This window comes from Amblyomma mixtum, chromosome 2 (genome assembly GCF_055824585.1).
Source record: "Amblyomma mixtum isolate Tamu chromosome 2, ASM5582458v1, whole genome shotgun sequence".
NCBI classification, from domain to species: Eukaryota; Metazoa; Arthropoda; class Arachnida; order Ixodida; family Ixodidae; genus Amblyomma; species Amblyomma mixtum.
Window position 1 is genome coordinate 119,938,784 of NC_143013.1, and position 24,655 is coordinate 119,963,438.

At 44.2% G+C, this 24,655-nt stretch overlaps 1 protein-coding gene across 1 annotated transcript in view; it reads left to right on the top strand.

The window, feature by feature from the left end:
- The window catches only part of LOC149360729 (glutamate receptor ionotropic, kainate 2-like), a 359,306-nt gene that overhangs the window by 59,291 nt on the left and 275,360 nt on the right, over positions 1–24,655 (top strand). Inside the window, exon 2 of the mRNA XM_089572500.1 lies at positions 13,267–13,425. Coding sequence (XP_089428626.1) covers positions 13,267–13,425 — 159 coding nt within the window. The remainder of the gene's footprint in view (positions 1–13,266; positions 13,426–24,655) is intronic.

Below are 24,655 nucleotides of genomic sequence, written 5' to 3' on the forward strand. Positions count from 1 at the left end.
GAGTTGACAGTAAAATGTCATTTAACAGATCAGCCACAGCACGGTCTGAACCGCCTAGTCACCTCTTGCGTCTCACGTTTTCTGCGCATTACTTCTAATTCGGCTGCACGCTCCACTGGATCATCGCGAGCCGCCGCGGTGGCTCAGTGGTTATAGCGTTCGCTGCTGACCCGAAAGACGCGGGTTCGATCCCGGCCATGGCGGTCGAATTTCTATGGAGGCGAAATTCGAGAGGCCCGTGTACTGTGCGGTGGCCGCGCACGTTAAAGAACCCCAAGGGTTCGAAATTTCCGGAGCCCTTCACTACGCCGTCCCTCGTAGCCTGAGTAGCTCTGGGACCTAAAACACCCAAAAACCATAAACCAAACTAGACCACTGCATCTTTTCCGCTTCTGCCACTCATATCGTTGAGTCCTTCTCTCCCCACTGCCATCCCTGTCACCTCTAATCGGCACGCCAAGTTGTCGCAACGCATTCGCCAGTCGAGGGGCTGAGAGCATCCATCGCAAAGGCGAGAGCTTCGAACACGACTGTGCGCAGCACCGTTTACCGCTCGGGCAAGCATACATTTCGCACCTACAATACTCCTCCCACCAGACGCCCACGTTGCTGCGACGCCAAGTAAAGGGCACAGTCATATTAATTGACGTAATGGGATGGCGATAAATACAGAAGAGAAATGCACGACATAGACTGATAACGCTGATATCTCTCATCGCATCGTATGGTAGCCTTTTTTCCCCACTTTTTATGAGTGAATGGTTACACGAAATTTTTTCCTCTACCTTGAAAGTTCTAGTACACCACAAAAGAGTAATCTAAATATCCCTAATCTAAGCGCTCAAACACAGCTCGAAAACTTTCTATAAGAAAGCAAAGCTTTGAGAGCAGTAATGCAATCATTATAAAACGCCCATAAAATTCCCTATCATTTGATTTTATGGATTAAAAGGAATATAAGCGCCTTAAGTACGCGAGTCCGGAATTTATAATGATTGCACTTTGCATCAAGGCAAATTCAACAGCGTGCTGAATTCGCAGCCACGTGTCTGCAGCGCTTGTCCACCCGAGTGCCTATGCGCAAGCGCTCTAGTGTGTTTATATTTCAAGGACAAAACTCATTTTCTTGCCCGCTTTCGCATCCAGGATGAAAAAAAAAATGTGTTAGTCGCCTTGCATTAAATCTTGAAGTGATGAAATTACCGTTTAGTTCATTTCCAGTTGCTTGTTTTTCTTCGTAATTGGCACTTTAGCTTAGGCGGAACTTTATCGAGAAAGGATTGAGGGCACGGAACTTCCTTTAATCAGAGAAAACGGCATTCGGATGGAGGTGCTGGAAGTCTTGACATAGTAAAACATGCGAAGGGATTCGTCTCCTCTGAAGCAGAATAAAGTAATTTTGACTAATAGGCTGAGCGGCTACTGCAAGGCGCGGCCATCAAGGGCTGTTACGAGCTATGTGGCACGGCAGCACATTAGCCTATGCGTTAGCTGCTGATGATCAACTAAAAATGTGATTAACATCTGTGTGCTGCACACACTGGCCACAGACAAGTTCCCAAAACAAAAGAAAATAAACACTATGTAATTGTGGATGCTTTATATAGAAATCCAGGTTTTTATTTGGAACTGCAGGAGTATTTGAAAACATACGTTAGCAGCAGAACGAACACAAATACCACGCTTGGTTTGTGTGGCCATTTGAATGCTCCAGATACTAACAAGTAGGCCTATACGCTGTCGGCTGGCGGTAGTGATGTCGGTAATAATAAACACCTCTCTGACATACGGTTACTGACACCTTTTTTTATATTTTGTAGCCATGTCCCTGGCGAAATTCAGTGCAATGTCGTTAATGGCATTTGAGATCACAAATATGTCTTAGTTAAATTTATTTCCATGAGAAAAAGTAAACAAATTTAGCTCGCGTGCCAGTACTAGCTACTGCTCGTGACTAGATCATTGTTGACAGGTTGGCGCTATCAGTTGGTGAACTTCTAAATAGCATTAGTAATGATTATTATGGTGTTACTTCGGTTTGAATGAAGTTAAAAAACACGACACGTGATGTATTCATCTATTGCTGAGAAAACCTAAAGCCAGAAACTCTATTTTTATCGTCATGCCCATTATTACTAGATGAGGGGGTCGTCTGAGAGTGCAAGAAATGGTATTTCGATACTTGAGCTTGCTACGCGTAGCAAGACTCTGGCAGCCCGCAGCAGCGAGCTGCTGCTGAGTCCAGTAAGAAATGCAGCTTGCCAGCGCTGTATCAAAGTGGCAGCATACGCCGTGAAGCCTGCAAGTTTGTTCATACTGGTGAACAGCGCAAAAAAGGCGGGACAACGACAAGACAAGCGCTAACTATCAACTGGGTTTATTGAAGGACGGAAGGGTATATATACGCAAGGGAATATACGCAAGGGATTGATTGGCAAGGGAAGGCATTCGTGCAAGCGGCAGGTGTTTGCATAGGATCAAGGGTTGCTCAGGTCTTGGCCAATATCTTTCTTGGCAATGTTGACTGTGATATTAGCAAAGCGTCAGAGGGCATGGTCACTCGTATCTTTAGGTACGTAGATGACTTCCTGGTTATTGTTCATGAAGGCAGTTTGCCAAGAAAGCTCGCTGATGTCTTGAAGGTCTTCAGTGAATACGGACGCGGCCTCAAGTTTACAACTGAGGTTCCAAGCGGCAATCAGCTTCAGTTTTTGGATTTGGCTTTATTTATTGAACGTGGACATGCTTGCTGGTATTATTGCCCGAGGTCTGAAAAACCATTGTTGAATTTTTCATCGTGTCACTCCAAACTTACAAAACAAGGTTTAGCGGTATCGTGCCTGAAATCCGCTCTCAAAAAGTCGTGCCATGAGAGGACTGCTGATAGCATTACAATGCAGGTGTGCAGATTACGCGCAAATGGTTATGCGGATGGAATAATTTCCAGGGCTTCCGAAAAGCTGATAAAATTTGTAAAAAATGGCCGATCCAATGAAGGCAAGAAGGTGAAAAGACCAGCGGTGGTTTCTTACACGCACGGCTTGTCTCACGGTCTCAAGAAGGTTGCCGGCAGGTATGATGTCGATGTTGTGTTTTCTGCTCCCCGCAAACTGAGCTCCATGTGCAAGCAGGTTGCACAGGCAAAGGAAGAAAAGAAGGAAGGCAGCCAGGTACGCCATGCTTCACCCTCTGAACCATGTGCAGAAAACGTGTTGTACCAAATTCTCTTCTCTTGCGGTGCTGTTTACGTCGGGCATACCGGCAGATGCTTAAACAAAAGGCTCATGGAGCATGAGCACACAAGGAAAAGTGACCCTCTTAGCCACGTTAGCCACGTTGCAAATGCCAAGATGAAAGGGAGCAAGAAAGGAAATCGGAACAAGATGGCGGGCTTCCGCGCACAAAGTTCCGCTGCAAAAAGTGCAAGTGCGCACCTGAGTACAAGAAAACCGAGGTTCTGTTCCGCCATAAAGATAAGCTCACGCGCGAAATAATGGAAGCACATAACATCCACAGGCAAGGTGACGAATGCATCAGCAGTCCTTCCGTGACACTTAGCAACAAGGAATTAGCATACATCACTTCACATGTGACATAGGTTTTGATTTTCACGGCCCTTTTACACTATCATCATACTTTTTTGTGTTATGTTTTCGTATATATACCCTTCCGTCCTTCAATAAACCCAGTTGATAGTCAGCGCTGGTCTTGTCGTTGTCCCGCCTTTTTTGCGCTGTTCACCAGTATGAATGCATACCAACTCGCCCAGATCTCAGCCCTAATGAGTGCAAGTTTGTTTACTCATCCTGTGCGCTGCTTCTCGCACCAAGCGCAAGGGAGGCAGAGCGGCTCTTCCAGACTAGCGCCCCTTGAGGGCCAAATTGGCGCGCCATTCTTAACCGCTGCGTGACGAAACGATGCTTTTAATTTATCAAATTCGCGTCCTGGGCTCTTCTGTACCCTACACTACGTTGCCGGACGATTGGAAACAGTCGATAACAAATTCACTATTGAAAAAGCGTAAGAGACCGGCGTCTCAGAAAAGCCAGTGTCAGCGTGCCGGAAAAATCAGAATTAGTCGAAAAGGTGAGCGTAACAAAAGGTTCGAAAGGTTGCACCAGCCGTACAAGCGGCGCATCGGACCTTCAGCGATCGAAGCAACCACAAGCAACGCGCCGAGCCCACGGGCCTTCGGCCGCCGTCTACCTCTTCATTCTCGTATGAACAGTCTGAGGGAACCTCCTCCTTCATGAGGGCTCGCGAGACAAGGTATTGCCCGACAAGTAACATACTACAAGCAGCGGACAGCTCCGTTTGTTGCGGGCTAACGGAACAAGACAAAAATAGACACAACAAATGCACTCGCACCGCGGTCTAAGCAAAGGGGCACGGTTCAGTACAGTGGAACAACTCTAGCCTCCGAGCTCAGCAACGGAGGGTTATGCGCTTGGATGAAACAAGACGCTTCAACAAACCACGCGACGACAGTCGAGCCTCAACGCTACACAAATGAAACGGGCGCCGGAGTCGCAGCCACTAGCGATAAGAACTGCTCTAACGGTTCCGATAGCCCGCCGTGAAGGATGCGCGAACAGTCAACGCCTCGCCGCTGGAACTGCGAAGTGCGCGTGCAGCTCTCCCGCTTTGATCTCCCCCTGTGCACTTCTCGCTCGGCCTTTATCTAGCCGCTGGCCGGATTGCACGCATGCTCACCGCGCTCGCATGGCGGCGAAGAACTTGCCGGACATGCGCGTTGCACTAGGATGCAGCCGTTTGCACCTGAAAGACGTCGGCTGGCGTGTACTTAGTCCCAGCTGTCTGTTGGGCCGAGCCATGGAGTATCATGGACCTCACAACACGAAGCATACGGCAAGTCACGTGACGAGCCTCGCCTCTTAAGCTCCTACGCAGCGGACCTATCACAGTATTCCCAACAACTGCACCTGCGTAGCCTAAACAGCAATCGAACCCCTTACCCTCGGTCTGCGAGTCAGACACGCTACTGATACGCCACGTAGACACGTTCGCACGGCTTGAATAAATCCGGCCTTCATATGTAAGTCATGCGGTCTTTCACATAATGATTATTGATTGTAAAAGTGGGAACTGTCCGTTTATTCGTAGACAAGAGGAACCACTGTCGCGTATTACCCTTAAGGCGGAGCTTAAGTGTTCGCATAAATAATTCTTTTTAATTATTATCGGAAGGCATCTACCTGTTCTTGCTGTAATTTACTAGACCAAGTCATTTTATAAATGCATTACCGCATATCGTAACATTATTATTATTCTTTCAGCCGCAACGCACGATTCATGGGGTGTTCCTCGAGTGTCATCAAGCTTGTTGAAGCAATCACGATTTTACTTCAGTTTCAAACGACCGAAGTCCAACGCAAACAGGGGCCTCGGGCTTTGTCAAGATTTCTCACTTAAAGCTACTGATTATAATTCGTGGGATAAAAAATATTCTTCTTTGTGACTGACTTCCATCATAGCCGACCCCAGCAGCAATACATTGATTTTAGCGTATGTCCTTTTAACTTATTACCAATTGTTTCAAGGGTACCCCAGGGTTACGTACTGTCAGCCTTCCTTTTCGTTTCTAGAAATGCCACTGTGGAGCGCTGTCGCACACAAATCTCATTGTATGCTCACGACTGGGTACTGCACTGTGTACAATTCTTGGAAAAATTGGAATTTGCTATCAGTAAGCGTAACAGAAGGCTGACTGATGCAAATTACCTACACATCCGCATGTGGAAAGCTTTCCTCAATACCCTTGTTTAATGCTGTGAAAGGCAAGCTAGAAAGGAACCCTACAAAATATGTCGCATTTTCTGCTGGTTGCACTATGTGCGAAATCTGCAGAAATAATTTAACATATTTTATTAGAATGCAGTAGTATCCATCCAGGTGTAGAGACAAGCGAAGTCACTCAACCTCTAGCGCTAAGGCTTAGAGGTAAAGAAAAAATGTAATGCCGGTTAATTTCTGGTATGCGTTAGTAGACAACTATTGGGAGACAAACAGCGCAGTGGCAAATATATCACATCAGGGTTCAAAATCAAGAGTGCTTGCAAGTGGGCATAATGTTGTTTTTCCTTTTAGAGGGAACAAATTTTAGATAGTACGTGTACATCGGACAGTTTGACCCGACAGATTGGCCATGGTGACGCCTGCTACCTTCCTGTTTCAACGGGGCGCGTCTAACATCCATCCATCCAGGCTATGACTTTGCCATGCGCAAAGTATTAGCAGTCTTTGTTTCTTAAATTCACCTCTATTTTCAATTTATAATCATCTCTGACGCTTCTCCAGTGCAAAGCGGCAAGAATATGCCTTCATCAAGTCCAAGCCCTGTGCCTTTCCTTTCCTTTTATCAACTCCGTTTTTGTGGAGTCCAGTCCCTGGGGCGGTCTGCCCTAACGGTTTCCACTAGGTTAGCAGTAAGAAAATATTTTTCATTTCAAACGAGAACTACTGCATAGAGTTATGATTAAAACGAAAGCCCATCACCCATTTAGCGAACCTGTACATCCCACCTTGTGAGGGCTAATAGCCGAAGGCATTGTGAAGTAATAGCCGCGTTACGAAGTTTCGCTCATTGAACTGCGAAGGGAAATAGGTAGCGTTGTTAAAGGACATAAGCAGAAACACAAGACCGAATAACAGCTTCGGGGGATACAGGGCAATTTTTCTAATCTACGAGATGTCTGGGAAAGCTTTATACATTTTCATTGAAGCAATATGGCTGGCTTGCATCAAGGGTAATTAGTAAGTACCCGCTAATTATTCTTTGGGGGATTCCCCTAGGCATTGGACCAATAGAGTTACCATTTCGAGTTCTTGATCAATTCGATCTCGCTCCACCAGCTCCTAAGTTTCCTGGTTAGCTCAGCCGATAGAGCTACTGCTCTGGAAAGACGGTGGTTCCGGGTTCTAGCAGCAGATGAGCAGGAATTTTTCTTCAACTAGTAATCCTTTGTGAAAGCTTATTTCTTCCTATTGTAGCAATTTGGCTACTCTTGCGTGAATGCTAATGAGCAATTACTTCCTGATATTTCACCAGGGCGGTGGTCAGACACAGCCGAAGATGCTAATATTATCAGGCTCCGGGCAGACTGTCACTGGAGACTGAACGTGGAAATGTTTCATGCTAGAACCGTTTCTAGTAATACAAGCCTAGGGTTGCTGCTTGGCAATAGAGCAGACATTTAATGGAATGCCACAGGGCTTACGAGGTTTCGAGGGTGGGCACGTAGTTTCCTATCCTGGTTAACGGATATACAAGAACTAGGTGTAGGATTCGTGATCAATAAGTTAATGCCTGGCAAAAGAGAAGAATTCTATAGCTCTAAGGAGAGGCCGGAAGCTATCGTAATTAAGCTTGAGAAGATGTAAAAATTTAATGTGGAACAAGCTTATGCACCTACATCATCCGTGCTGACCAGATAGTCGAAGGTTTCTATTAAGACATGGAATCGGCAATGAGTAAGGCAAAATCCAGCAAACTATAGTGATTAGTGACTTCAATGCCAAGACAGGCAAGAAGCAGGTAGAAGAGTATGCAGTGAGTGACCATCGCATTGTTTCTATGGTTAGTAGAGCGGTGGTAGTAATTCCATTCGAAGAAGGAAATAATATATGGATCATGAAACCTCTTTACAGCAAACGGGATAGCCAGGAGTCAGCACGGGAGAGGTCGAATGTGGCGATAAAAGTGAAACTTTATACTGTGCGTGCATACTGGCAGCGTGCAGGAAGTGAAGGTTATCATCGACGTGAACTGGAATGATTATAGGGTGCTGAGGTCTCGATTAGCCTATACTTAAGAGAGAACGAAGGCAACTAGAAAGAAGCAGCCCACCAACGAGCTAGTTGTGAGATGGAAAGCAGAGGAGTTCAGGATATTACTTCACTACAGATGTTCTGCTCTAAGCTTGAACGAGGGCTTTGGTGTTTATGCTACAGATGGTAATCTCACAGATATCAATAGAGGTAGCGGTATAGCAGCTAGACAGAGTACTGGGAAGGTCTCTTCAGGAGACAAAAGTTCTGATTAAAAAGCGCCAAAGTGTGAAAGTATTTAAGCCCACATATAAATTATAACTGGCAGAGATGTCAGATTGAGGCAGTAAGCGGTATATAGCCGACATAAGGAAATATAACACGCGTAGCGATGTAAACAAAGGATGTAGCCTAAAAGCGGTCAAAAGGAAAGTAAGCATCGACAAAAATCAGATGTAAGCACTATGAAGCAAGGAGGGTAACATCACTATCAATATGGATAAGATAGTTAAACCAGCTGTGAAGTTATAGACAGATTTATATAGTAGCCGAAATAATCTGGACGAGAATAATGGAAGCAACCGTGCAGAAGAATTCGACATTTCCCCGGTAACGGGAGAGGAAGTGAAGACTGGCAGAGAGAAGGAGATAGAAAGAGGAAGAAGGAAGATAGGGATGCTAACTAGAAGGGTGTTCTGCTTGGCTACCCTAGACAGGGGAAGAGGTTGCGGGGATCGAGAAGGGAAAGGGAGAGGTGTGCGAGGGGCACAGTCACAACTGGTCCCTGAAGCCAGTCGCTCTCAAGAAGCTGAACAGCGCCTTGTAAGTCCTGAGGACAGTCGACTGCTGCGGCCACGGCCCCAGGATCTTATTCTCGGTTAAAGGGCGAGGATCTAGGCAGTACAATGGAGAACGTAGCTCACGTCTTTTGGTCGCCAAAGCAGGGCAATCATGCAGCAGATGTGCAATTGCCTCTTTGCAGCCACATCTTTCACAAGCAGCGATATCGGCCATCTCAATCCGGAACGTGTATTCCTACTTAATTGCAACGCCGAGCCAAAGGCTGCAAAGCAATGTTGCTTCACAGCGCGGTAATTGTGGGGGAGGCGAAGACGCAGTCCAGGATTCAATGATTTGGAACAGACGGCTGAAAAGTCGCCAGTGCAGCACGCAGAAAGTATGAGATCCAGCGCCAACCTGCATAGCTCACACGCTGCGTCAACTCTTCATACAGTAATACTGGCTTGAAGTCCGTCATTGTGGGCAGATCGGGCAGCCTCGTTCGCATGGTTCTTCCCTTTGATAGCGCTGTGTCCTCGCATCCATTGAAAAATGATGTCATGACCTTTCGATATTGTGCAGTGCAACTGGTTTAATCTTTGCAACTGGTTTAAGACTACATTAGAAGCAAATAAAGGGTGCAAAGCAGCTGGTGAGGATCAGGTAACGAGAGATCGGCTAACGGACTGACGAGGAGACTGCGCTAGAAAAATTGGCCACCCTCTATACATAATGCTTCATAACCTCGAGCGTACCGGAATATTCAAAAACAAGCGCACATTATGTTAATCCATAAGAGAGGGGAGGTTAGTGATTTGAGAAATTATAGACCGATTAACCTAGTGCCCGTTGCCTGCTTGGTATTTACTGAGGTAATCGATATTAGAATCGGAGTATTCATAGACTGCAATCAACCGAACGACCATGCTGACTTTCGAAAAGGCTTTTCGACAATACACAACATCCTGCCATCAATCAGGTGATTGACAAATGGTGGGAGCATCACCAGTGGCACTTCGAAATTAGCTTGCACAAAAGCCATATGCCCGTGTACTGTAAAATATCTATACTGGCTGCTCAGCCACCATACACCTCCATAGAGGTGGTAATAAAATCTCAATAACTAAGGACGTCAGGCAGTTACCGAAGTATTCAGCGCTGGTTTAGAAGAGGTACTTACAGATCTCACTTGGAAATAGTTGGGATAAAAGTTAGTTGTGAATATCCAAGGAATCCGCAGCTTGTTGATGACATTGTCATGCTAAGTACCCCGGGAAACAATTGCGAAATATTATCAATGACTTAAAAAGGTAAAGCGTTGCCATTGGTCGAAAACTGAATGTAGAGAATGCTAAAGTATTGCCGAACAGACTTAGCTGGAAACAGCATTTTACGATAGGCGCCGAAGCTTTGGAAGTCCTAAGAGATTACATATACTTGCGGAATTAAGGGAAGCACGTTGGCACCACAAAAGTGAAAAATTAGAAGTGGATTGGAATTGAGTGCATTTGGCAGGCAATCTGAGGTCACGAATGGTAGTTTCCCAGTATGCGTCCAGAGAAAAGTATATAACCTCTGGACCTAAGCTGTACTCGCATGAGGGCAGAAACTTGGAGTTCAGATAAAAGGTTGAACTTATATTCAGGAAAAAGCAGCAAGCTGTGGAAAGCAAAACGATAAACGTGACGCTAAGAGACAGGAACAGAACAAATGCGAGTTAATTGCATCTTAGCCGAAAACAAAAAAGGACATTGGCAAGGCCTGTAATATGAAGGCAAGTTAACCAATGCTTTTTTGGAGTAACGTACAAAACTCTCAGAGATGAAAAGTGCATCAGGCGGGGGCAGAGGGTGAGGTTGGTGGATGAAATTGGAATAGTTGTACACACAAGATGTCCGCAGCTGGTACAGGGCAGTATGAGATTGAGGGAGGCCTTTGTTCTGCAGTGTGCGTTGTAAGGCTGATTATTATTAGGTTGAGTTTTACACTCAGGGCCAAAATATTAATTACTCGTCTGCCCTACTTTGAACACCCGGACCGGCAAGCTGAAGCATGCACTGCTAAATAGATTCTTATTTAAATTTTACAGCGCTGTTTAGATGACAATCTGATTTGCAATATGCGAAGTGAGACAATTTGCGAATGCAAGATGTTTTGTCCTCCAGTGAGCGTGAACGAGCTCAACATAGTTGTGACCAACTTTCTGAAACGATGGTCCCTCCTTGAAAACGGAAAGAATGGAGACAATGCTAACTATCACTCCATTGATCACAATGCGTTAGACCTTCGGAAAGGTCGTTGTTCTGATAGCTGCTGTACAAGAACATTGACAACAGTTTGCTCCTGGACACTGCGCTTATTAACAGAAACGTTTGATGCTTTAGAAGAATACGCGTACGTCCATTTTAGTTACTGGGTAGCCACAGTAAACCTCAGCGGGTTGCGTACGGCCGCACGGTACTACTGCTGCAGTCAGTTCACCGCAACCACGGCGGCGGCATGGAGACAAAATGGGAAAACGCTCGGAAGCTGACCTTGGTACATTTTAAAAACAACACCATGCTGTAAAACTTTATCTGTCGTATCAAACACGCAATGTTGCTTCGACACATAAAAAAAACTCTAAACCGCAGAGACGTGCCCGAAAACAGCTTGCAACCGGACAGTGCTCGCGCTGCCTGAGAGCGCATCTCTGATCTGCTGCGTGAATCAGGCTGGATGCGTCGACTGCGGCAGTATTTAAGAGTACAGGTGGATTTGTTTACGTTTTCCTTGAATCATTAGAGTGTCTTGCGTGATAGGCGCAGTAATTAGTCCGGCTGCAGATCGCACGAAGAGGAGCGAGTGGAGCGGGGCTTAACACACCTTGCCATCGCTGAAGTCGGGCCAGAGTTGCAAGACAAGTGGAGGAAGATACGCAAAGCTTCTAAATATGCACAGGGTAAAGATAGCGTAGGTGCCCAACCAGCAGACTCGTAACACCTGGACACCTGGGCAAGCTTGATAAGCTGCCCCCCCCCCCCCCCCTCCCCCTTCCGTGCCGTCTAGCGACCAACAACCAGCCTGCGTCGTGGCTGCGCTCGTCTGTGACTGTCTCGTACTGTAACTGTGTGTTCCGAAGTTAGCGCACCACTAATTATATACGGCCAACTAGCCACGTTTAAAGCACTGCTGGCTTGGAGCCATGCGCCAGTTATTCTGCCCGCCTTCTATTAATGTTTTTTACGCCGGTACGATCAGCATGAGTGATCAAGTCGGACTTGAATCTGTGAAGGTAGTGAGTAACTGCAAGGTGAAAACCTTTACATACATTATTTGGATAGTAATGGCTGCACGCAGACTTCTGTCTGTAAAGTTTATAAACTTTGTATATACAAAACCTATAGATTACTCCATAGGCAATACATTCGATATGCAGAATTTCTGGAGCCCTTCACTATGGCGTTCCTCATAGCTTTTGTCTCTACTGGACGTTAAACCCACACAAATCATAAACTATAGACAGTTTATCGGTTTATGGTCATACACTTTTAGTAGACTTTTTTTTCAGTAGATTCTCAATAGAGAAAAGAATATATCTGTAGGAGGCCACTAGTGCCTATAGAGCCCTATAGATTGTCTACAGACTGTTTCCATAAAGGTCGCGGCGGTTGAATTTCGATGGAGGCGAAATTCTAGAGGCCCGTATACTGTGCGATGTCAGTGCACGTTAAAGAACCCCAGGTGGTCGAAATTTCCGGAGCCCTTCACTACGGCGTCTCTCATAGCCTTAGTCGCTTTGGCACATCAAACCCCATACACCAAACCAAACCTAACCTGTTTCCATAAAGGAATATTGCTTGGGAGGGCTTAAAACCGGTAGATTTTATTGCCTTGGGAGGCATCACGATGTTCCTCCACCGAACGAAACATATACAGAAGGGGAAAATTTGAAGGCAAAAGAACGTTGACCCTGACTCTAACGCACAAGATCACATTAAACAGCCGCACACATTCAGAGACATGCGCTACGAAAACAACTACAACCAACACTGTGCATCAGATGGTGTAGGAGTGCGGCGGCACTGAGGTGCCACCAACGCAACAACCTTCCGATGAGCAGTGGGAAGCCAGGTCACCAACCCAGATCCTGAGCTGCAGCTTATGATACTACTGCTACATGCACACACAAATTTGTATAAAAACATCACCACGTACAGGAAACATGCTATCTTAATTACATTACACAAATGCGCAGTGAAAAAGCGGTCCTTATGTCTAGCGGCGGAATTCTCCGTAGCCTTGCTCGTCGCGGATGACTGGAAGGCGAGGTAGAGCAGAGTTAACCATTGCGTTATAGCACAGGGGTCACATTATAATGAATGCTTAAGTTCATTCGTTCTGACGAGGATTTCCTCACTAGTTTGTATGCTTCCCGTGATTTGTTCTTTCCCTTTTTCTAGCACTAGTCAATGCAGCTGTCTGGAGATTGCTTATGTCCGCTAGTTGATGAGGATGTACTCTGAGAGGACGGACTTATTGAATACGCTTTCGAATTCGAGGAGCTGGGTCACCTAAAGCTGCGTAAATTATTGCCTCTTCTGTGTCAGGATTCAACCGCATCAACGCCGCATGCATAAATGTGCTATTGTCTTCTCGTAAAGATTGTTTGCCAATCGCGCTGCATAATCTAAGGCTGTCCTATCCACGCCCTCGCAGGAGGACTCTTCGACGCGGGGCCTTCGGACGAAGAGGAGCGAGCCTTCACGTACGCCGTGGAGCGGGTCAACCTCAACAACGACGTGCTGCCCCGAACAACCCTGGCACCCCTGTCGCAGACGCTCAAGCCCAGGGACAGCTTCCAGGCTTCTAAAGCTGGTACGTGCTGCAGTGCCCCGAATCTCTCGTGTTGTTGAGCAGGTGATCTTCGAGAAACATGTTGAGTGAAGCCTTAACGTCAGAAAAAGCATCGTGGGTGTCTTCCTTTTCATCGGCACTTCCGCTTTCATATTTCACTGAAGCTTGTTATCACCGGGTTTATATTTTACGAAGACAAATACGCGAAACTAAGCATATAGAAAATGTAGTGTTAAGCGGTGCTCTCAGCTAGGTGTCTTTAACGGAATGATGCTTGTAACTTCACTGAAGTGTCTTCAAAAATATTGTGATCGTTTCTGCAATTTAACTAAGAATTCCTGTACGTATCACTTACCAAAGCATTTTTTTACTAAAGAAAAAGAGTAGCTTCTTTTTAGAAAAGAAAACGACAGCTTCTAAGAATGGCTCAGTTGCACCCCTTGAGCATACACCTGCCTCAGGAGATAGTGAGAGACCAAATATAACCTTCAGGTTTTCTTTCAGTCAGAGATGAGGAGTACACAAAAGATATTCTTGAAAGTTGATTGTGAGAGCAACCGAACACACATTGATGCAGCTCTTGCGTGCAGCAATTGTTCAATTCAGGTATCCAAGAATAAAAGGGGGGCAGTTATGATGTACGTCGATTCCTCTACACCGTTCGCGCGCTTCACGCTTAGCACCACAGATGCGTCACACTTCGATGAGCTTCATCTATTGTTTCCACTTTGTGTGCGTAATTATGCGAACCGATTTGGAATTCAGGAGGCAGGTATCTGGCATTACAAGCACGCAGCGAGTTTTGTACCAAGTGTAATAACAGTAGTATAGCATCCCGTGTTTTTTATATAAGCACACAGGCTAAATGCAGTGACTGAATTCGCGAAATACAGACTTTAGTTAATTACGAAAGTGACAAATTTTATCATCCGACTCTTTACGTGTAGTCACATAAAGAATACGCTGAACATCTTTCATACGCTACCCATTATTTGGCTTTAGTAAAAATGTAGAACGACAATTTTTCACGCACTGTACGACGATGACACGTTGAGGCTCCTTCATACTATGGATGATGAGGTGCAACCTGTTTTGAAGATGTTTTCGCATCTAAATGCACCGCTAACTAAAATGCACAGGAACCCTTTTATTTATTTTATTTATTTATTTCAATACCCTAAAGGCCCAATGCAAGCATTACATAGGGGGGGATTCATCAAAGAAAACAACAAATATACAACACAGAATACAAACGGCTGAAAACAGAAGTAAACAAGTTAAGAAGGCAGGTAAAAGTTAATAAAGAAAAGGAAAAAAAGGCTAGGAAAAGGTATTTGAAAAAATGCACATGTAGCAAATCCCGCAAAAAAAGATCAAGAAAAATTTCTTCGAAAGTTGAGAAAATACAGCATCTAGCATTCAGCGGAACGTTACGGCCGACACACACACACTGTAGCAACCAAAAAAAAAAAGAAAAAGAAGTGATTCACGCAGTGATGAAAAAAATAACGCACATAAATATATGTTAGAATTTTCTAAATAGGACCAAAGAGCTGTTTGAAATGATGATGTTTCAGTGATAGCCGCAATGATAGAAGCATGCGAATTCCACTCTTCAATAGCCAGGACCAAAGGTTAATATTTGTATCGTTAATGCACATTTCGGCCCAACAGAGTTCCCAAGTGTGAATTCAACAAGACTAGTACGGAGTTTTGCCTCGTACATCGGGCTAAGTTGCGCTAGTCGTCACTGTCGTTCCATCCCCAAGTCTTTCAACTTATGCGATCCCTTACCCATGTGCTGCTCCGAGCGACATTGACGGAGCGTAAATTCCTTCTTGTAACGGGCTTTGGGTCTGCACCTTATGAGAAATCAGTCATTTTTGCGTATTCCCACAGGCATGAGGGTCGCCATGAACATGCATTCAGCCGAAACTTTCGATGTGTAAGGAGTGAACTTTTTAATTTGGTTTTGTTGTCTCATCGCAATCACTCTGCTATGCCGGTTTGTCCGTTTACAGTATATAGGCAAGCTTGCATTCCCGTCGAAGTAGAGTCAAGGGGGCTCATGACACATTTGAACAACTGTGCTAACACGGGCTTTATCAGGCAATTACGTAAATCAGTTGAAAATAAGCATCCGTTATAAAATTTTGGTCATTGATATAGTGTTGACACGTTTATAGCCTTCATATTTTTTCTTTGTTAGTGGCGATTTGTGTAAATATCAGCACGTTTACACCAAGAAAAACTACCCAATAGCCGAAGAAGATAAAAGAAAAATGTCAGTTTTTACACAACCAGGAAAAAGTGCCAATATTTTTGGTTACACCCACATGAATGATTGAATGGCTTTGACTTACGGCTACTGATTTGAAAGTCACAGAACGGGGTCATGGCAGCGGAGCTTGCATCTCTGTGGCATTAAAGAGGAAAAACCCCAGTTTGGTGTATGATTTTTTCGCAAAATCACAAACAGGTCTGAATCATTACAGAGTCCTTCATTACACCATTCCTCATAGCCCTTTGGTCGCTACAGGGTGTTAAATTGAAGATGTCATTATTAATACTAGTACCTCATGCTCATACTTAATGCACGAAAAGGTATCATCCGGCAAAATTCACCTCTTGCGCATTAATAGTAAGCTAGTGTAATGTTTTGATTAGAAATTCAATATATTAGTAAATAAACAACTGGATACACGTTGAACTCTCACCGACCTTTAGACGCCATTAATTGATATGTAGCTAAAAAAGGAAAAGACAAAGCAGCGGAAAGAACACGGAGGACTGAAGAAAGATAAACATTTGCGCTGACTACTACCAACTTAAAACGGTTTCATTAGAGCTGTCAATAAATACCGTCGAGAAGGAACAGGAAATTTTTTATCACACTGCATAGCCGGGTCATTTGCTCCATTACTTACTGACTTTCAGAAGATTTGGAAATAATCCCATCTAACATGGCTATTGTATGGAACGACTTGTCACCGGGAAACGCTTTCCTTTTTTGTGCACAGGTCACACGTTATAACAGAATTAGTCCAGTATTTCCTGCTTTAGACAGTCCCCATTGAAGCCAAAGAACTGGCAGGTCAAAATTTATTTTCTTAAAGGGAAGGTCACGAACTTGTGTTTTATTATTGTGAACTTGTGTTTTAGACTTGCGTTTTATAATAAAAAACTAAAAGTGATGTGAAGGAGTAGAGAGACAACATGATAAAAAGAGAAGAATTGCGGTTTGCTTTAAACGTTTGTCGAGTAAAAGCTTGCGAACGCTAGGAACTGTACAAGAGGCTCTGAAGAATTCATTGAAATGCTTTGCGGCGTGTGCGCTCAGAAGTAACCGCAGGTTTCCTCTGGAAGCATTCAGCAGAGTCTACCATACTGACCACGTTCTGGTTCTGCAAAATGAACAGGACTTGCGCATTCTCATAAGAAAGCCACAGTGCTTGGTGCGAAATCTGGTAGGAAATGTTTGAAGTTTTGCGAATCGTAATAGGAAGTGCTCTGCATAGTATACTACGTTGCAAGGCGGCTAAAAAGCTGGCGTTGACGAAAATATTTGCGGCAATAAGGGGTCATCCTGAATATCGATGTTCCGTGTTAAAAATTTTTTACTTTCTTTAAGTTCCTAAAGGTTTGTCATGTATGAATTATGCGAGCAATTCGCACATGAATTTCCACCATTTTGAAGGTGTTGTTAATGTTTGGTGGGCTTTTTCTTGTGTTCTGAAGTTCTTTACTTGCGTGTACTGAAAAGCTGTTGGTAAATGGAAAGCGCTAAATATTTTCGGATCCATTCAGACCTTGTGCCGTGGTGATCGCTGACACGAACAAAATGCTATTGAGTAGCGTCTGACATGATAACTTTTCCGTTGGTATTAGCTTACCTCTCATAAAAAATAGACACATTCCCTCTGTTGATATGATCTTAATTAAGCTACTGCCATTTTCAGCAGGCATCTTTCTCTCTAGCAAGAACAGCAGCGGCACTACATACTTTAAAAAGGACTGAAGCCAACTAAGTAGTAAGAAACGTAAACAAGTATATTGCGCCTTTACATTCCTTGTTTTAACATGCGCACATCAGTTTCCCTTGGGCTTAATTTAAGACTCTTTTTCAGATGCATATAATCCCCCTATAAAATATTGAGACTTAAAAACCTAGCATAAAGTCATAAAGTACGCCATGCTGCAAAACAGCCCCGAGTTAAGGGCTGTTATTATGCTTCCAGTGCTAACAATAACATTTAACTCATAGTTTAGGGCAGTAACTTGGGACATTGAGTCGAGAACGTCACATTAATAAATGTGCGTTCTGATCGCTGTTTTTAATGACCAGTATCAGACTCTAAATAGCAGCTTACCGTTTTCACGCACGACTGCGCCAAAATCAAATTAGTGAGGGAGTCCTGCTGGGGATACTATCGCTCCTGTCTGCAAAAAGCAAGAAAGAAAACATATCCCTGCTTTTAGAGCAAGCTTCCTGGACGCGGGATTATTATCATTTGCTCGCATTTTATGTTTGTTTTCAAACGGTTTTCTTAAATAGGCAGTGTTTAGCCGATGCAGTGAGACGTACGTTGAGGTCCTGTGAGCGACGTTGATCTTTGAGGAAAGAAAATAGAGTGATGCAGGAAAACATTGCATACGCGTACCTCGTTTTTCTTCTTCCCATTATTAAGCTATAATTACGCTCCCAGAACCAGCAGTTCACAGCCGTTCTTTCGCTTTTTTGTTCTAGACTTCCAGCGTAGGTAGTAAGAAATCAAGTAATGGTATAAAAACACTTCAGTGTAAGTGAAACAGAAAGTCCCTAACGGCGGGCAATGAGGAAACGCGGGAAAAGAATGCATACGGCTGCACATACGCGTAAGATTCTTTTAATGCCATATGATTGGCAAGAAAACGAGAGAGAGAGAGAGATGTCTCATTACCAGAAGGTATTTAGATTACATGGCAGCCTCCTGCACTAAAGTAAACTATAGCAAAAAAAAAGCAGGACAATTTATTACACTCACAGTAACGCGACCAGGTACAGCTTGAGCTGGACTTTTCGGTTTAAAATGTTTGACAATTCTGCATGCTTTTTCTGGTTTCCTTTTTGTATTGACAGGTTTCTTTTTTTTGTCCACTATAAATAATGCTCAGAGGTGAACTGCGGTTCTTTTTCTCGGTGGTATAAAGTTGTATTCTTCTGTGTTCATAAGCGACTAAGAGTTTTTCTTGGATGTTCTGTCTACCTGATCATTAATGCAGAAATTACCTTTAATTACGTCTAAATCGCATAAGCTGCTCTTTCGGAAACAACAGCGAATTAAAGTTTATTGATCGAACCATAAGATACAAATGCAAGCTAAAGCTCATGTGTAAAATGCTGGTTGCCACTTTATTGCCCAGTTCCGCTGGATAGATCGAGAGAGTGGCGAGTAATGTAGTCAGTGTCTTGACGACAGTGATCAAACTGTCTCCTAACCACCGCGGTGTCTAGAACGCGGCTGCTTTCCACGACGCTTATGCGCTGTTTCCAGGCACTCATGTGCAGTGGAGAAACGTGCATAACGAAGCAACCGTCCTAAAGCGAGAGATGACAGTGATCAGTGCTACCCTAGAAGACGACGCTTGGCGACCAGTTGGAGCCTCCTAGTCTAGGCTCGATGGCTCTAGGCAACCAGTCACGCAGTGGTGATGGCACGGTGAAATGACGCCAAGGTACCAATAGATGGTCACGCGATGAGTTACGCCAGACACCGCTCACGCCACAAGCGAGCCACTGAGAACGTCGCCATAAAAACACCTCTTCTCATAATGTGAAGAGCCGCATCGGTGGCTCAGCGGTTATGGTGCTCGGCTGCTGACCCGAAAGACGCGGGTTCGATCCCGGCCGCGGCGGCTGGAATTTCTTTGGAGGAGAAATTCTAGAGGCCCGTGTACTGTGCGATGTCAGTGCACGTTAAAGAACCCCAGGTGGTCGAAATTTCCGGAGCCCTCCACTACGGCGTCTCTCATAGCCTTAGTCGCTTTGGGACGTTAAACACCATAAACTAAACTGAACTAATCATAATGTGAAGAGCACTAAGTTTGTGTGAAAGAAAGCGAGCGCCACTAACTCTAACACATCGTCAAAAATGTCTGGGAGTTTGCCGTGTACGAGCAGAAAAGTAAATGGTACTGCCTGAAAGGTTTAATGAAGACTGGTACTTTCGTGCTTTATCAAGAAAGTTTTAGTACGCGTGAAATTATTACTTGATCGTGTTACTCACGGATGTATCAAGTTTTCATTAATTTGTGGATATTTTTCGTGCGATGTGTACCTAACACTCATATCGTTTAGGAATTTCATGCTGTACGAAATTGTCACAGGAATCCTTTCTTTGTGTTAATTCATTCTATTGGCTACCTCTTTGTATAAAATACTTGTGCCCATTTTTTCTTCTTAATTATAATGAAAATGGTCTGCAACGTCCATGTGTATTTTTTTCTATTTTGCGAGCACTGCACTGAACATATAAAGGCTTATACGTCATTTCGGCTTCGTAATTTACACATAGAAGATCTCTATCGGCGAGTTCCCTTAACATACACAGCTCCTCATTTGGCGTTCCAGGACTCTGCATAAGAATTCGTCTTTCACCCTTTCTGATTCTTAGTTCAGGTTTTGTTTTTACTTTTTGCATTGGGGCTAACTTGCTAGCTTAATCTTAAAACAGCATCTCGCCTAGGTGGGCATTTGAGATTAAGAAGTTTGCGTGAATACGGTGTCTGCAACTGGCGCAGGACAGGGTTAATTGGAGAGACCTGGGAGAGGCCTTTTCCCTGCAGTGGGCGTAGTCAGACTGATGATGATGATGAGAAGACTGCAGGAATGAAAGCGGAGAAGAAACTGGGAAAGGCTTAAGAGACTCTTGAAGTCGGTAAGCATAACAGAGAAAACTAAACTCCAGCAGAAATCATTCAGACGGAATAGAAAGCCAACATGGTATATTCATTTAGATAATGGATAGGATGGAGAATGTGCGGAAGAGCTCGCTACTGAATTTTGCATTAGGAAGAACATGTATGCTCATATTTCGAGAAATAATAGTTCTCAATATAATGGTATTACGGTGCAATCAGTCTAGGAGAAGCATTTCAAAGGCTGAAAAGTGGAAAACCAGCTGATGCGTGTCAAGAGAAAGCGTAGTTCCCGGAGAACGACAGGGAACGAATCCCGGGAAAACTTGGAACCCTTAGTGCCGTGCGATCGTGCTCTGTCACAATTTAAGAGTGCATAACAGTAATGAAAGGAATGCATCTAAAATTACACCTATTGGCTTCTCATTTCTTGTATAGAGGCATTGACTATATTTTAGCTTCTGTCAGAACTGTAACTCTCCGTTTGAACGAACCGATTGAACAGGTTTGTTATCTCATGGGGAATTTCCTCGTGGATGTTGTTCCCATTACTTAGGTAAAAACACAACTCGCTGAAAGGGATGCTCGGCAATACGTTTTGCGCAGAAAATGTGAAAAAGAAAAATTTGATGAAGTGGAAATATTAAGCAGTATGTGAAGCGCTGCCAAACCCTGGCTTGGAAATGCAAATGAGGCCGAAAAAAATGTACAGGGATGTCTCAAATGTTTTATTCTATGAATAGATTCACAAAAGGCTGTAGAAATAATTTTTCCGGCAGGGAGATGTACTCTCCACTCTGTTATTCCTTGCATAGCTGCGAGAAGTGTTTGGAGCCTTCAATTAGCCGAAGTGTTTAAGAGAATAAAGACAAATACCTATATAACCTGATGTATCCTGACAGTATGGCACTGCTATAGGACTCCAACGGTGTAGCAAGGGAGGATATAACAAAGAATAAACACGATAACAAAGAAAGTATATCAACAGGGGTGCACAACCTTAAATGTTTGAAGATCTAGACAGCTGAAACGCATAAATGGGCCTGAAAGTAATATGGATGAATCCTGAGTAATAACTAATAGTGCTAAGGATGAGGAATTAATTAGTATGGGTAATAGAAGCCTGGAACTATTTGGAAAGTACTTGCGTCTAGAATAAGTAATCATTATGTAAACACTTCATGAAAGCAGTCTGCAGAGAAAGCATGAATAGGAGTGCATTTGGCTGGCATGCTCGTATTTGGGACAATGCACCAAGGATATTTTAAAAATGAAAACTTAAGTGTGATTTTCCGTTTCATTACTCTCTGACGGGGCATTAGCTAAATGGTAGCGAAAGGGCTTGAAATGACACTAAGCCCAGCAGAGCGTGTGATGCAGAGTAAGTTATAGGCGCACATCTCAGAGTCAGGCGAGAGGAGTGTGGGTTAGAGGTGAAATACGACTCCATGTCTTCATGGGAACTCAGAACAAGAAACGGATATAATCATGCGACATAATATTCAGGATACACAACAGCGGCTCAGTGAGATAAACATGTTGATCCTGAAAAAAAGAAAGCTTTGAACAAGTCGAGTAAAGCCGACAGAAAAAATCGGTGTCCTCAAAGAATTATGCTACGTTAAAATATCCGGGCCTGAGTCAATACAGCGGCAGTCGCAGATCAGTGGTAGAGGTCTTAGTCTAGGAGTGGAGTTATCTCAGTTGAAAAAATATTTTGTCCTGTTCTACATTCATTTCTTTCGTATCATGTAGTTGCCTTTACATTTCCCTCTTGAACTGTGTACTTACATTTTGGTATAATACACATGAACTCTCTCCTTCTTAGGCAAAAGCACGAACCAACCTTGCTTTCAAAAAACCATTTCTCAGGTGCGGGAACTATACTTCCCACCTGCTACACTTTCATGGCATGCGCCGTGGAGGCATTCTTCGCACCTCAATAACATGTCGCCATCCCATGTCATTCTTCTTGGACTAAAAAAAAAATTCAGTTCCAACTTTTGCCGCCGCGGTGGCTGAGCGGTTATGGTGCTCGGCTGCTGGCCCAAAAGACGCGGGTTCGATCCCGGCCGCGGCGGCTAGAATTTCTTTGGAGGAGAAATTCTAGAGGCCCGTGTACTGTGCGATGTCAGTGCACGTTAAAGAACCCCAGGTGGTCGAAATTTCCGGAGCCCTCCACTACGGCGTCTCTCATAGCCTTAGTCACTTTGGGACGTTAAACCCCATAAATCAAATCAAATCAAATCAAACAGTTCCAACTTTTGCCAAGAAAATTATTTGCAGACCCAGATTTTTTTCCATACTCTGAGCCCATTTCGTCGATAATGTCGAGCAACTCTTTTTCTTGACCTGGGGTTTCAAAGATGCTTAAAATCTCTGGAAAAGTTTGTTACCAATCTGAAAGCAATATTGCAATCTATGCTTACTCCTAAAACGCCGGCTGTTATTATCATCGCATTTCACGGGCTCGGATGGATTGTTTACTTGAGCTATCAATTCTTGCTGCAGCTTTTATGTACTTAAACTGCTTATATTTACCTTCTGGGGACGGAATTTTTAACAAAATACAAAAGAATTTGCCAGATAGTGCGCGTTTCTAGCATCAGCGTGCACCTACCAAAGAAACAGTGACAGTGCCGTAGATTCCACACTACATCTCGAAGGCGCCAGACGGCCGAACTCGATGCACCTGCCATTGCTGCGCTTTGCAACTCCATGCGGAATTCTAACTTTATATTGTCAGGAATCCTTCGTCATAAATTTGTGCAGTTTTTCTGATACGGTGTATAATTTGGAAAAGCTCTTGCACCTGTTAGACGGTCGGAGAATTAGTTTTCACTAGTCTATTTGCAGAAAGTCTGGTTAGAAAACATTCACATATTCACCGTGTAATTGCACGATCATGTAGTGCCGAGAAAGCACAGAAGTACTGCCCCAGAGCGCGCACCAAAAACATTCGGCTGTGAAAGACATAAAATAATTAACAAATCGAATGATGATGATAACAGTCCGGAAACCACACACCACACAAGCTGACTTGAAGCTGCAAAGTCCTGCAGACACGACCTGGGGCTCAGAGCTGCTCCATGGCCGCCATGCGAATGGCGGAATGATTTCTTGAAGAACCATCTGCGTGCAAGATCTTCCCATACTTTTAAATGCGGCTTGGTTATGGTGAATGGTCATTAAATGAGAATGAATAAGACCCGGAAGATTATGTGCGAGATGCTTCGTTCTTGGTTGAGGACCTCGGAAGAGGAATCAAGGCTTTGCAAACTAGCGAATTAGTTTCCTCCAAGCAGGACCGCACCACATGGTTTTTGTCGTGCTTTCATGTTGGCAAACTTTGAGCCCCCTGAAACACATTTTTCTTGCATAAAAGAAAAAAAAACACATCATCGGAAGTCGAGCGCACGAGCGTCACAATCCTGAAGCCTGTCAGTAGAATTTATGCGTGCGATGACGAAAAAAAATGGAAAGAAGTTGTGCACAAAGCACAGAATCAAGGCTATATACTTGGGCTTGACAGCGGAGGTGCGCAGTTTTATCCGCTCCACTTGATATTTTCGGTCACGTTTTATGTTTATGCTCCCTCGGGGTTCACGGCCAATTTGTTCATGTTTCTTTCTGCGCGTGTCTCGGGAGGAATGCCCTTTTTACCTAGCGTGTTCTGTGAAGAGGATCTGACTCTTTCTTGAGTGCAACTTGAATTACAAGCACTTTTTTCCTGCCTTTCTTGTTTTGTTTTTCACTTTTGTTCTTCTTAACCGTCTCTGAGGGTGCTTCTACACCAACTCTTCCGGAGTGCTTGGCCTGAACGAAAGAAGAATGCGCTTGCTTCGAACCATGCATCTTTCATAAGCCGTGCGTGTTCGGATTGCCGCTAGCTAAAGAGCCTCTTTGTGCAGCTTGTGTCATGGAGTCAAAATCAAAGCCTGTGAGAAATGAGCGAAATAATGTAGGTGCCGCTAGGCTCTGGTTAGACTTGCTCAAATCTTCGTACAGTAGTAGTAGCAGTAGTAGTTGTATTAATAGAAGCAGTAGAAAATAAAGCTGGATTTCCTGGACTTTGTACGCCACCTCTCTGAGTGGGGCCTAGATCCAGGGCTGCTTAGATGCAGCTGTTCGGCTGGCTTGGTCGATCAACCATTGGTATTCAAGCAGGCCTGGGCCATAGTGAACGGCATCTCATGATGAGGCATTGTTGGTGTGTGAGATAGCGGCTAAGTCAGTAGGGTTAGCACATTCCATGCGGAGTGATGCACTATGGTTCGGGAGCCACATGAGGGGCAGTAGGGAGGGTATCAGGTGCGGTTAAAGCACCCGTAGCACTTGGCAGGTGTTGTTTACC